The sequence below is a fragment of the Saimiri boliviensis genome, chromosome 11 (assembly GCF_048565385.1).
Source record: "Saimiri boliviensis isolate mSaiBol1 chromosome 11, mSaiBol1.pri, whole genome shotgun sequence".
Lineage (NCBI taxonomy): Eukaryota > Metazoa > Chordata > Mammalia > Primates > Cebidae > Saimiri > Saimiri boliviensis.
This window is the reverse complement of record NC_133459.1, coordinates 63193971-63206753: the sequence shown is the minus strand read 5'-3', so window position 1 is coordinate 63206753 and position 12783 is coordinate 63193971. Positions and strand designations below refer to the sequence as shown.

Genomic DNA, 12783 nt, shown 5'->3' with positions numbered 1-12783 from the left:
AGAATAAGGCAACAGAAACACGTTTATGAAACCTGCCTGTAAATGGAGATGCTGAGAATTGAATGAGGAATTGGCAGTTCCTTCTGACCTGGGGCTGAGAAGTTTGTAAGTAGTTCCTTTGGTTTCTTCCATGTGCCCCTCTCGTTTACAGAAAGAGAGATTCTATGAAAGCCGGTGCAGGCCGGTGACACCGTCGTGTAAGGAGCTGGCTGACCTCATGACCCGCTGCATGAACTACGACCCCAATCAGAGGCCCTTCTTTCGAGCCATCATGAGAGACATTAATAAGCTTGAAGAGCAGAGTAAGACCTGCCATGTGTTGTTTTAACCCAGCTCAGGGAGAAATAAGAGCCAGGCAATCCCTGGCAGTCGCCTGCCTTTCACTCTATTTTCTTTTCTCTTCTGTTAGATCCAGATATTGTTTCAGAAAAAAAGCCAGCAACTGAAGTGGACCCCACACATTTTGAAAAGCGCTTCCTAAAGAGGATCCGTGACTTGGGAGAGGTAAGTTACACCCATGCTTCTTGCTGCTGACAGCAGAGCCCCCCGCCCTCCACAGTGCCTCTCTCTGCACGTATGGCTGCTCTCCATTCTTTCTCATTTTGGGGCCAGGTCCATGAGAGAAAGCACCTTACTGCATTTGGGGGCCACTTTCATCACAAGGGATTGTGTTTTTCTCCAAGTGACACACCGGCAGTGACGGGATGCATGTCTTTGCCGGCACGCGCGACTGCATATGCACACAGGACTCTGGGAAGCTCCCTTGAGAGACTTGATTTTTCTCTACAGGACAGAAGAGAATGGAAAGAGAGAGAGGTGGGGGAGTAGGTATAGATATGGTGGAATAGGAAAATCCCTGCCTCTGGCTTTCCTGGGCATATACATCCTGTGAGCTCTTTTTTCTTTCCCCTCTGCAAGAGACAGGGTGTGTCCCAGGCTGTCACTGTGTGTCCCAGGCCGGAGTGCAGTGGTGTGATCATAGCTCACTGTAGCCTCAACTTCCCAAGCTCAAGCAGTCTTCCTTCCTCAGCCTCCTGAGGAGCTGGGACTACAGGTGCACTCCCCTATGCTGGCTAATATTTTTTTTTGTAGAAATGGGGTCTCACTATGTTGCTCACATTGCTTTCAAACTTCTGGCCTCAAGCAAGGAGGCCTCTTAAAGTGCTGGAATTACAGGCATAAGCCACCACACCCAGCTCTATAAGGCTCTTTAAATGAGGGATAAGTAATTATGCACAGATAAGATTAATAAGATTAATGCACAGAATCCCAAAATAAAATAGCAGCTTTTCTTTGGACCTTAAATGGGAGTTTCCAAATAGTTAATGTTGACTAGAGAAGCTACTGAGATTTGTGTCTTTATACAGATTTCTGTAGTCTGGTTAATGAAATAAGACTGGATACATCTCCAGGATCTGCTGTGTGCCAACCTCTGTGCCAGGCTTTGTCACAAGCATGGCATCTTTAGTTCCTCACACTGTCCCCAAGTAGGCCAGTTTCTGTATACAGTGAGTGCATCAGGAGCCAGCTCAGATTTGGGGACTTGGCCACCACTGTCACTGTCAGGTGGCTTGACTGGGACCTGATCTCATGTCTTCTGAAGACTCCTTCATGCACTTGCTCTTTTCAGCCACACTGTGGGGCCTTTCCTGTAACATGAGCCCAGGGCTTTCAGAGAATAGCACAGTTGTCCTACAGGCCCAGAAATAACCTTCGTTTCCTGTGGGTTACATGTTCATGGAAACTGGGATTGATGAGTTGGTTCATTGTCACCAGCTACTTCCTTGTCTCAGCTCAGTAACTGAGGGGACAGTTTGTGAGGCCAAGAGAGCAAGGGGGCTGTAGTGAGCAGGTACAGTCCAGGTGAGAGGCTTCTACCTGCAAGGGCAGACAGCGAGAACCCCTGGCCCTCAGGGGAACGGCTGTGAGGAGCAAGACTTCTCTGAGTGTGTTCTGTGGCCTAGGCTGGGGCTTCTCTGATAACAGCACATGCATCTTTCCCTCCAGGGCCACTTTGGGAAGGTTGAGCTCTGCAGGTATGACCCCGAAGGGGATAATACAGGGGAGCAGGTGGCTGTCAAATCTCTGAAGCCTGAGAGTGGAGGTAACCACATAGCTGATCTGAAAAAGGAAATTGAAATCTTAAGGAACCTCTATCATGAGAACATTGTGAAGTACAAAGGAATCTGCACGGAAGACGGTATGTTGTGCAAGGTGGGGTCTGGTTTAAGAAGTTAATGACTGTCTATGGTCACAAAGGCCAGTACAGAACAGGCAGCCGGTGGCCACCTCTGGGCCATCTGACATGCCAGCTGGTGGTTCCCGTACACTCTCAAGGCTTCCAAGTCATATGTGTTGTCAAATCCCTTAGTAGCTGCAGGGCTCTTGAGGAGGCCAGCCAGGGGCTGTTTGCAGCACTGTCTTAAGCTGCACTTAAGCTTTTTGAAACTGATACCAACCCCTGCCTCCACCTGCTTCCCTGTTCTGATCCAGTACTAGCCAGGGTGTTTCATTTTCTAGTTGTCTAAGTGAAGGTGGCAAGTAATATTTATTAATAATTTTTTTTTTTTTTTTTTTGAGACGGAGTTTCGCTCTTGTTACCCAGGCTGGAGTGCAATGGCGCGATCTCGGCTCACCGCAACCTCCGCCTCCTGGGTTCAGGCAATTCTCCTGCCTCAGCCTCCTGAGTAGCTGGGATTATAGGCACGCGCCACCATGCCCAGCTAATTTTTTGTATTTTTAGTAGAGATGGGGTTTCACCATGTTGACCAGGTTGGTCTCGATCTCTCGACCTTGTGATCCACCCGCCTCGGCCTCCCAAAGTGCTGGGATTACAGGCTTGAGCCACTGCGCCCGGCCGGTAATAATTTTATCTTATTTGCAAGCCAGCATCTACACATGGTAGTGAAATTGGCAGTAAACTGATGGTAATTTTTGAAAATGATCATTTGCCTGTGGGTTACAAAGCACTGTTATCTCATGAGTGCCTATGCCTGTGAGGTAGGTACACTAGTGTAGTCTCCGTTCACTGCTGAGGATGCTGAAGCCTAAGAGGTCAGGTAGGTTACCTGTGATGAAGGGGTGAAGCTAGTAGCGCGTCAGGGCCTCTGTCTCAGATCCTGTGTCCTTTCCTCTCCCACTGCTCCCTCGTTTGGCAGCCTCAGACTGATGGGTGTTTTTTTTGTAAACAGGTGGAAATGGTATTAAGCTCATCATGGAATTTCTGCCTTCGGGAAGCCTTAAGGAATATCTTCCAAAGAATAAGAACAAAATTAACCTCAAACAGCAGCTAAAATATGCCGTTCAGATTTGTAAGGTAAAAAAATAAATAAAGACAGCATGTTACAGGTTGAGACATCAGGCACTCTGTCCTGGGTAATTGGTTTGTAATTTGACTCCGAGTGGGAAATTTTATAATAATTATACTAGTTTGTTTTTCTCTGCATTATTGGGATGAAAAGTTAGCCTCTACTAAGAAAGTAAATGGATTTAAGTATGGTTGTTTTAGTGTGTATTTTTTGAATCAATTTGTTCTTAGTATTCTTGCATGAAAGTCAGAACCAAAAAAATTGTCAGGGATATATGAATGAGATGACGTTTGTTTTTTCCGATGCAGTGATAGATAGTACAATTAAAAGTGACTTTAGCAGTGTGTTTGACCTTTACTTCTCTCCCCCAGGGGATGGACTATTTGGGTTCTCGGCAATATGTTCACCGGGACTTAGCAGCAAGAAATGTCCTTGTTGAGAGTGAACACCAAGTGAAAATTGGAGACTTTGGTTTAACCAAAGCAATTGAAACCGATAAGGAGTATTACACCGTCAAGGATGACCGGGACAGCCCTGTGTTTTGGTAACTGAGTCAAACTGCTAGGTTTTATCAGTGCTTCATAGAGCTTACAGTGTTTTGGTAGGCCGTTTCTGGCTATATTAATGTCTGTCTCTCATTCCTCTGGACTGAGTCAAGGTTAGAGAAGGTTTAGAACATTTGGAATTGATTGATATTTACCTTTAAGAAACACATCTTTCAGACTGTTTCATTGAAAGCAGCCTATATAAATGCCTGAGCTTCATATCACGCTGTCTTCCAAGGAATGAGAGAAATCTAACCACCAGCTTGGCATTCCCAGCTTCCCAGGAGGGGGCATTCATCTGACATAGTTCTTAAAACTGTGGTCAGGTGGAGTGGATGTGGTTCCTTTCTTAAACACATCCCTGCAGGACAGAGTGGGCATTGCAGATTCAGGGGACTCCTGGACAGAGCAGAGCAAAACCTATGGGAGACCTGTCGCTCATGAATCACCAGAGTCCCCCAGGTTAGAGGGCCACACACTGGCTATGACCGTGTCTCAGCAGGGAACAGTCCAGGGGAGAGGCTGCTTATGTCTTTACTCTACCCTGCCACATAACCAGTTCACACTTCCTGAGGTATAGCCAACATGGACACAGACATAAACCTCCCCCACTTAATGGAGCCTAAACTTACTCATTCGTTTTAAGAAAATGCATCAGGGTCCTGCTTTGTGCCCGGTACTGGAGATATGGTGAACAAGCAGGCCGAGTTTGGGGTTTGACAGGTTAGGCAGCCAGTGGCATGGAGCAGTAAACATACAGAAGGGTTCGGGTTTGGTTTTTTTGGAAGGTCATATTTAGATGTAACCTGAAAAATTCGTGCGGGTTTAGACAGATGGTTGCAAGATAGCATGCGTGACTAAGAACGAGACAAGCAGATTTCCCAGAAACTGAAACTTGGCGAGGTTCGATCATGGAATACAAGGTTCCCAGGAGGAAGCTGAGTCATGGAGCTGGGACTTCATCTCAAGAGCAATGGGATGCTGTGGGAGGGTTTAAGGATGGAGACTTCGTTGTTGTTTTTATTATGCTTTAAGTTCTGGGGTACATGTGCAGAAATTGCAGGGTTGTTGCATAGGTACACACATGCCATGGTGGTTTGCTGCCTCCATCTCCTGTCACCTACATCAGGCATTTCTCCCAATGTTATCCCTCCCCAACCTCCCCACCTCCCACTATCCCTCCCCTAAAAAGATGGAATGGAATATTGGAGCCAGGGAATCTGATTTGGTTGCCTCCACAGCCTAGGCCAGAGCCAGTGACAGCATGAACTAGGACAATGACTGGGATAGTGACAGTAGGATTTGAGAGAGGTGAGTAGGTTCAAGGAGTGTTTAAGGAGATTGGGTGCAGTGGAGTGCCTTCATTTTTGGCTTGGGCAAGTGGGTGTCATTCAGCAAAACAGGTAGTGCTAGAAGAGGATTGGGCAGTGACGCCACATCGGGCAATGAGGCCACTGCTGTCTCATTTTGAGCTTGCAGGTAAATCAGACCTGGGTCTTATCACATGGGCGCCTCCTCTTGTACCCTGAGAACGTGCTCAGTGAAATGAAGAGCACAGAGTTGTGTTATTTTAGGGCAGATGTGTGCTACCAAGAGCCTGTAAAGGATACTGTTCTATAGGTCAGATGTGCACCATAGCAGCATATACATGATACATGTAAAACATGTAATACAAACTTAGATTAAATTCAAGAAAAACCAAAGAGGTGATTTTTCAATTACCCTATAATGTCAGTAGGAATGTGCCTCCCAGGAAATGAAGTTTTGTGTTCTGCTTCCTTTCAAGGTATGCTCCAGAATGTTTAATGCAGTCTAAATTTTATATTGCCTCTGATGTCTGGTCTTTTGGAGTCACTCTGCATGAGCTGCTGACTTACTGTGATTCAGATTCTAGTCCCATGGCCGTAAGTCCTACTTTTCTCTTCATTTGAATCCAGGACCCATTTAAAATGTGTCCATCCCTCTGCTTGTAACTTTTGTTTTTAAATGAAATCCAATCAATGTATTATAATGGAAAGTGTCACTTTCCCACTTAAGTTGGGTTTGCTACTTGACAGTTATTTGTGGCTAACTCTCAAGTGTTGCTTTCACAAGGAGCCCAGAGTTTTATAGGATGACCTCGACTCTTAAGTGGGGTAGCATTGGGTAGGGACCAGCCTTGTCTGTGCCCCTTCATTCCTAAATCGGATCATTTTCTTGGAAACAGACTCATTGACCACAGCATAAGGAGTGGCTGGTAGAGTCTCAGACATTGGTTAGAGACAGATCATTGAGAGCTAATAAGGATTTTGGATTTTATTTAAAGTTACTAAGGAGAAAAGCCTTTTTATTGCTACTTAAGTTTCCAGTTGATTATAGAAATTTCACCTTAATCTATTTGACATTTATGTAAATATGTGCAAAGTTAAACATTTGGTTTGGTTTTATTTTATATAGTTGTTCCTGAAAATGATAGGCCCAACCCATGGCCAGATGACAGTCACAAGACTTGTGAATACATTAAAAGAAGGAAAACGCTTGCCGTGTCCACCTAACTGTCCAGATGAGGTATCTATGGGCCATGTGACAGTAATAACACTCCATTTCTACTATGTTTTCACAGCTTGAGTTATCCAGCAGTGGGTAGAGGGCACAGTGAGGAAATGATACAGTCAAGTCCTGTGAAATAGTTTTTTGAAGCTGAATTTCACATAAGATATTTGAGAAATCACCTTTGGGGCTAGATGATAGCCACCAGTTGGTTCAGAGCAAGGATTTCCTCCGAAAGCCAGCCCCTCTTTATCCACTTGCTTGCTCCAAAGGGGTAGATTTTGGTGTAGCCTTAGTGTGACAGATATACATGAGTGCATTTTTTGTGTGTGTAAGTTTATCCCACTTACTAGTAGCATTTATAGTATGTATTCAGTTTTCTAAGTGAATTGAACCTTTAATACTAAACTCTAGAGACTGTAAGTAAGACACACTGAACAGTGTGAGTCAGAGTGTGAGGCAGCCAGTCTGGAAAGTTCAAGTCTGAACGCAGCTTCTCCCTCTAACTGGTTTATAGGAATAACCTGGATTTTATTGAAGTCAGTCAACACTTGAGCTTCTCAAACGTTAGAAAATACTATTTATGAACTAGAGTTGTATCCCATTTTTTGTGTTTTAAACTATCCAAATACTCGCTTGTTTTTCTAGACTTTAAGGAAAAGTCACTTACATTTCCAAAATTATTTTCTTACTCTCGGTTTCTATATATTTTTTAAAGTTCCCAATCTAACATTTTTACTGTTCTTTTTACAGGTTTATCACCTTATGAGGAAATGCTGGGAATTCCAGCCATCAAATCGGACAAGCTTCCAGAGCCTTATTGAAGGATTTGAAGCACTTTTAAAATAAGAAGCATGAATAACATTTAAAATCCACAGATTATCAAGTCCTCCTCCCCCAACAAATACCCAAGCCATTTTTTAAAACTTTGTAATGAAGAAGGAGGTTTGTGTTCTGTCCAAAAGTCACTTAACTCATATTTGAGTACCTATACACGTGTAAGGCACACTGTGGTGCTTACTGCGTGTAAGGACTTCCTCTTTAAATTTGGTACCAGTAACTTAGTGACACATAATGACAACCAAAATATTTGAAAGCACTTAAGCACTCCTCCTTGTGGAAAGAATATACCACCATTTCGTCTGGCTAGTTCACCATCACAACTGTATACCAAAAATGGGATTTTTGAAAGCAAGTGGAGACAGATGACCAAAATAATGTCTCAAGATGGTTGCTTTTCCCTGCTGCCAGCTGATCTGAAATGTTTTTCTGGCACATTAATTAATTATAAATATTGATGGACTTAGCCCTCAGATTTCAATATCTATACAGTTCTAGACATGCATTCTTAAAATATTAGATACCAGGTAGTATATATTGTTTCTGTACAAAAATGATTGATATTGTATTCTCTCACCAGTAGGACTTAAACTTTGAGTTGTTTCTCCAGTGGCTTAGCTCCTGTTCCCTTGGGTGACAACTAGTACCCATTTTTGAGAGAACTTGTTCTACACGGGGACAGCTGTGGAATAGATAATTTGCTGCATGTTAATTCGAGAAATAAGCCTGTGCCAATGCTTTCCTAAGCAGTATACCTTTAATCAGAACTCATTCCCAGAGTCTGGATGCTATTACACATGCTTTTAAGAAACGTCAATGTATATCCTTTTGTAACTACCACTTTGGGGCAAGCTATTACAGCATTGGTTTTGAATGCTGTATGCAACCAGTCAGAATACCACATACGCTGCACTGTTCTGAGAGTGTTTCCATACTTAACCACCTTCCTACAAGGGTTGATCCCTGTTTTTACCATCATCACCCTATGGTGCAACACTTGAAAGAAAAGACCCGGACTAGAGGCTATGGACTTCAAGATCCACTAAAAAGAGTTTTCAGTTTGCTTGGAGGTAGTTGGGTAATCAAAAATGTTTAGTCACTGATTCACTGTGACTTAAAGATCAATGTTCATTGTAACATAAAGACTCATTAAGATCTTTATGACCAAGAGCCTGAAAATCTTTTTGTTACGCTGTCTAATACTTGTTTGATGTTACTTTTCACCTGTTGAGCCCAAAAAAATTCAGGATTGATTCAATGGCAACAATAAACTTGCCAGTTAAATTTGTTCAGTAACCTACATCACCAAGGTGTCTCTCTGTGTCAAACCTGTGGCCACTCTATATGCACTTTGTTTACTCTTTATACAAATAAATATACTAAAGACTTTACATGCATGTGCCTTTTAATACTAAGATTTCGTTTTCAAACAATTTGCTTACATAGAAAAATAACAAGCAATATAGAGTTTGGGGGAGGAGGGGGTGGGTTATGGTCCTTATTACTATTACCACTTTGAGTTCTCTGCACTGTTGTACCCAGTGATAACAGGGCGCAGGCCAGTATGGGTGGCATATCCACTGTTCCATAATCCACACACCTTTGTTTTAATTCTTTCAGCCTCTTCCTTTCACTTTGCAGTTCTGATGCAAACTTCACCATCTTTCCTTTCTTCTGTTTGCACTATAGTGGAGGTGACTACACACTGAAGAGGCTGAGTGCAACAAGAAAATGGGAAGAAGTGGAGGGCATGAAAAACTCATTAGTCATCTGCTATATAACCGAATGATGCCTAATTTTTATCAGTTATTTATAGGTAGTATATACTTAGAAATTACCTTAAACTTTGTCATTTTCCAACAGAAGCCAGTAGATGCAATAAATTAGACCAAGTGAAATTCTTTACAACGCATTCAACATATGTACCAATTCTAGACTTCATAATTAAAACAGGATATCCACATCATAGTTAAAAGCATGTTCCCAAAGTGACAAGATATTTATCTGATTTCAAAAATTCCTAGGATCGAGATCCCACTCATAACAATGAACAAACTTAGAAATTTCTAGATGGCAAAAGGTTTCTCATGCATTTAATATCAAGGTCTTCAAGAAATGGTGAAGTCAAAAGTCATATTCCATAAAGATGAAACTTCTTTCACAAGTAAATTGGGTTAAATGATTTTCTGCCCTAGCACACTATCAAAGAGTGAGAGAGAAAGCAGAGTGAGGTATAGCTTATTAGCTCAAATGGTTATAAATACTGTGACTTCTTAAAACTCCATCAGAAAGTGCAATACAGACTCCTTTACTATACCGTGGAAATAGGGCATTTAGTGATCAAAATTGGCCCCATTCTAGTCATTAGATCATCACTAGTCTATGCTATGAAATGAGGCACAGAAACCCATGTTCCTTTCCACTTACAAGTCTGTCTCAAAAGGCTAAAGGTCTGTCTTTAGGTGAATTAAAAGGAATAGTTGCTATTAGAATTAGTGCTATTAGATCAGGGAACAAGAAACTTTCTCTAAATGGCCAGTCAAAACTCAGGCCATATGGTCTTTGCAGGCCATATGGTCTCTGTTGAAGTTAATCAGTGCTGCCACTGTAGCCTGAGTGCCACAGGCAACACATAAATGAATGAAGATAGCAATGTCCCAATAAAATTGTATTTATGGACACTGAAATCTGAATTTCATATAAATTTCATGTCATAAATTTTTTTCCCTCCATTTAAAAATGTAAACAGTCTTAGCTGCAGGCAACACAAAAGCGGGTGGTAGACCAAATGTGGCCCCAGGGTGTAGTTTACCAACCCCTTTATTAGATCACCAAAGCTATACTTAAAATACCTTGCATTTTTCACAGAAGGTAGAGATGGTAAACAAACAACATCTTAAAGCATCTGTAGTAGTAGATACCTTGGACATCACTGTCACTCTCTTACCGGGTTTAATTTTGCATGGCTGGCATGGGCGTAACTGAGTGTGCATGTAGCACGTCTTGACGATATTACCATCAGCACATTTGGTACTTGCACCCTTGTAGTTCTAGGAAAAGTCCTAAAAATCTATAAATGCAATTACTTCTAGGGAAGGTAAATTGAAATGCACATTGGCTTATAAGAAACTCATTCTTCTAAGGCTCAGGAAACAGCACTGTTTCCCATTTATTGCTTCAAACTTTTATGTATGGTGTCAAAATTATTCCCAGTCCTAAAACAAGGAATATTTGGAACATTGTTAGTTTCTCCAATGGATTATAAGTTAGCACACTGATTAAGATGCATCTGACTCTAGTGGAAAATGTACTCAATTGATGTCTCTTCTTATTGCTATTTTTTATTTGGCATTTCTGCCTGCTGCAGAACACAGTTCCTTCTGGGAAATTATAAACCCGTATTTAAAGGATATGGCTAGTCTGAATGAAGTTAAGGCAGCGATGAACAGCAGAGATGCTGCAGAGAACCTTAGGGGGTTATAAGGAAAGAGCTTAATTCAGTACACTCGTTTCTTTTTTAAGTAAGTTTCCATGTAATACGCTCCTGTGCCCTGAGAATGCTGGTCAACACATTCCACTGAACCACCTTCTGGGGCAGAGATGAGATGTGATGAGCTTCGCTTTTCATTTCTTAAAGATGACACCTATGGAAAAATAAAATTGCAGCTAGTTTTAAAATCTAAAGTTGGCTTATTCATTAAAAATACTTACAAGCATTCTACTTTTGAGTTGGTAAATACAGGATAAATGCCAAAACTATCAAAAAAAAATACACAAACCCTTTTGTTAAATAAGATTTAAAAATTTCTGTATCAGTATCACCTTTGGAATTTGTGCAAGACACAAACCAGTCTCAGCGCCCTCACTCCCAACCCCAACATTTTGGGAAAAGAAAAAATTAGAGCACCGCACATAGTTGCTTTTGCTGATCACAGCTAGTTAAACCCACGGAATCAGAATATCAACACCAAATGTCAGTATTCCTCTGAAGGAGTGGCTAAGAAATCAAGCTGCATATTGAATTACATGTTAAGTCTGCCTGCTGACAAGAGGAGTGGTGAGAGGATAAATCAATAGGTGTAGAAACTGACAAGTGACATCAAGGAAAACAACATGATACATTCTAGAGGGCAATGGGAACTCAGAACTTCAGTCTCCATAGCAATCGCTTGGTGAGCATATTAAAATACAGATTTTCAGGCACCATCCCAGAGATTCTGACCTGAAAGTGGGCCAGATGTCCTCACAAGTGGTCACAGTGATCAGCACAGTAAATCAGATGGCATAGCACAGCTCGGCCTAATGTCTCAGTTTTAACTTTTACGAAAATAAGTGCAACAAGCTTATCAAAGCAGAATTATGTGACTTGATAGGCAAGAACTTAGAAATGACTGATGAGTAAAGCTTCCAGCAACACACAGGAACCTTCTCACGTTGCAATTAAAACTGCAATTGTTTTTGAACCAACAACGGTCACAATTTTAAAAAATGGAGCTAGCCTCAGAGGCAAGAGATGACATGTCCCTCTCAATTCCTTGCTAAAGTAGTTCTCAGTGGTCCATGTTAGGAGGAGGGATGGGGATGATGAGACTGAAGAAATGCCATGTCCTCTGGTACTTCATTTCAATGTGGCTTACTGTGTGGACAGGCCAATACAAGGCGTCTTCACACAAGCCCGACGTAAAGGGATGTTTCACAGAGCAAAGCTGATAAGCAAAAAATCTGGCTTTAACTTCTGCCTCAACATTTTTTTTCTTGGTAGTAAAGTATGTCTGGAGTTTGTACTGGAATATGTGGGAAGGGAAGCGGGTGAAAGGGTAGATGAAAGGAGACCAGCCGTAAGTTGATAGTTGTCGAAGCTGAGTTGATGGGGACGAAGGGTTCAGCCCACTCGACCAAACAGCTTGCTCACCTCTTAGGTGGAGCCTCTGCCCCAAAGCCCTTTCCTCCCAGCCTGCAGCCTCTTCGTTATTCTCTCCAGCTGCCTTCTTCATTAGAGCCCCTTTGCTGGTAGATGATCTTTCTGAATGTTGGACCTGAGCCACTAACACCGTCAGACGTTACTTCAGGTATAAAGAACTCTTTAGCAGCTTTCTTCCTCTTATAAGTCATCAGTCCATTCTACAAGTGGGATTTTCCGAAGACTCGGGGAGAGAAGCAAACGGCTCACTCTGGGATCTGGGATGCTCCTGCTCTCCTGACCCACCTTCCCCGACTCTTCCTGCCATGTAGTTATCTGTTCTTTTGGGTGTTGGCATGCAGAAAGCAACAGCCTGTTTCATTCTATACCATCTTTACTGTCAGAAGCAAGATAGGAAATTTACTACAGTCTTTTATTAAAGGGCTTCCCAATGGTGCTACACCATTCATAGTGAGAATCAACTAAGACCTGTGAGATCAGCAAAAAACTTCACTCAGCAGCACAGGAAAATATTAGAACAGGAAATGAAACTAGGTGTCACTCATCTGAAAATAAAGACAAAGCCTACAAACATTGAGTAAAATAAGACATTAAAAAAGAGACATTGTATAATTACACTCATGTGAGATATAAAAATTAG

General features: G+C 42.1%; 2 protein-coding genes across 6 annotated transcripts in view; one reads left to right on the top strand and one right to left on the bottom strand.

The window, feature by feature from the left end:
- The window catches only part of JAK1 (Janus kinase 1), a 139209-nt gene extending 130596 nt beyond the window's left edge, over window positions 1-8613 (top strand). For both annotated transcript variants that reach the window (XM_039473544.2, XM_074380955.1), the window contains exons 18-25: window positions 152-302; window positions 410-504; window positions 2008-2200; window positions 3192-3316; window positions 3680-3852; window positions 5640-5757; window positions 6290-6400; window positions 7136-8613. In XM_039473544.2, the coding sequence (XP_039329478.1) occupies window positions 152-302; window positions 410-504; window positions 2008-2200; window positions 3192-3316; window positions 3680-3852; window positions 5640-5757; window positions 6290-6400; window positions 7136-7231 (1062 nt within the window). In that variant the 3' untranslated portion in view covers window positions 7232-8613. The remainder of the gene's footprint in view (window positions 1-151; window positions 303-409; window positions 505-2007; window positions 2201-3191; window positions 3317-3679; window positions 3853-5639; window positions 5758-6289; window positions 6401-7135) is intronic.
- RAVER2 (ribonucleoprotein, PTB binding 2) overlaps window positions 5639-12783 on the bottom strand; it is a 108498-nt gene continuing 101353 nt past the window's right edge. For 3 of the 4 annotated variants that reach the window (XM_074380956.1, XM_010348132.3, XM_039473545.2), the window contains exon 12: window positions 5639-10866. In XM_074380956.1, coding sequence (XP_074237057.1) covers window positions 10720-10866 — 147 coding nt within the window. In that variant the 3' untranslated portion in view covers window positions 5639-10719. The remainder of the gene's footprint in view (window positions 10867-12783) is intronic. The other variant, XR_012512443.1, reaches the window with a different exon arrangement.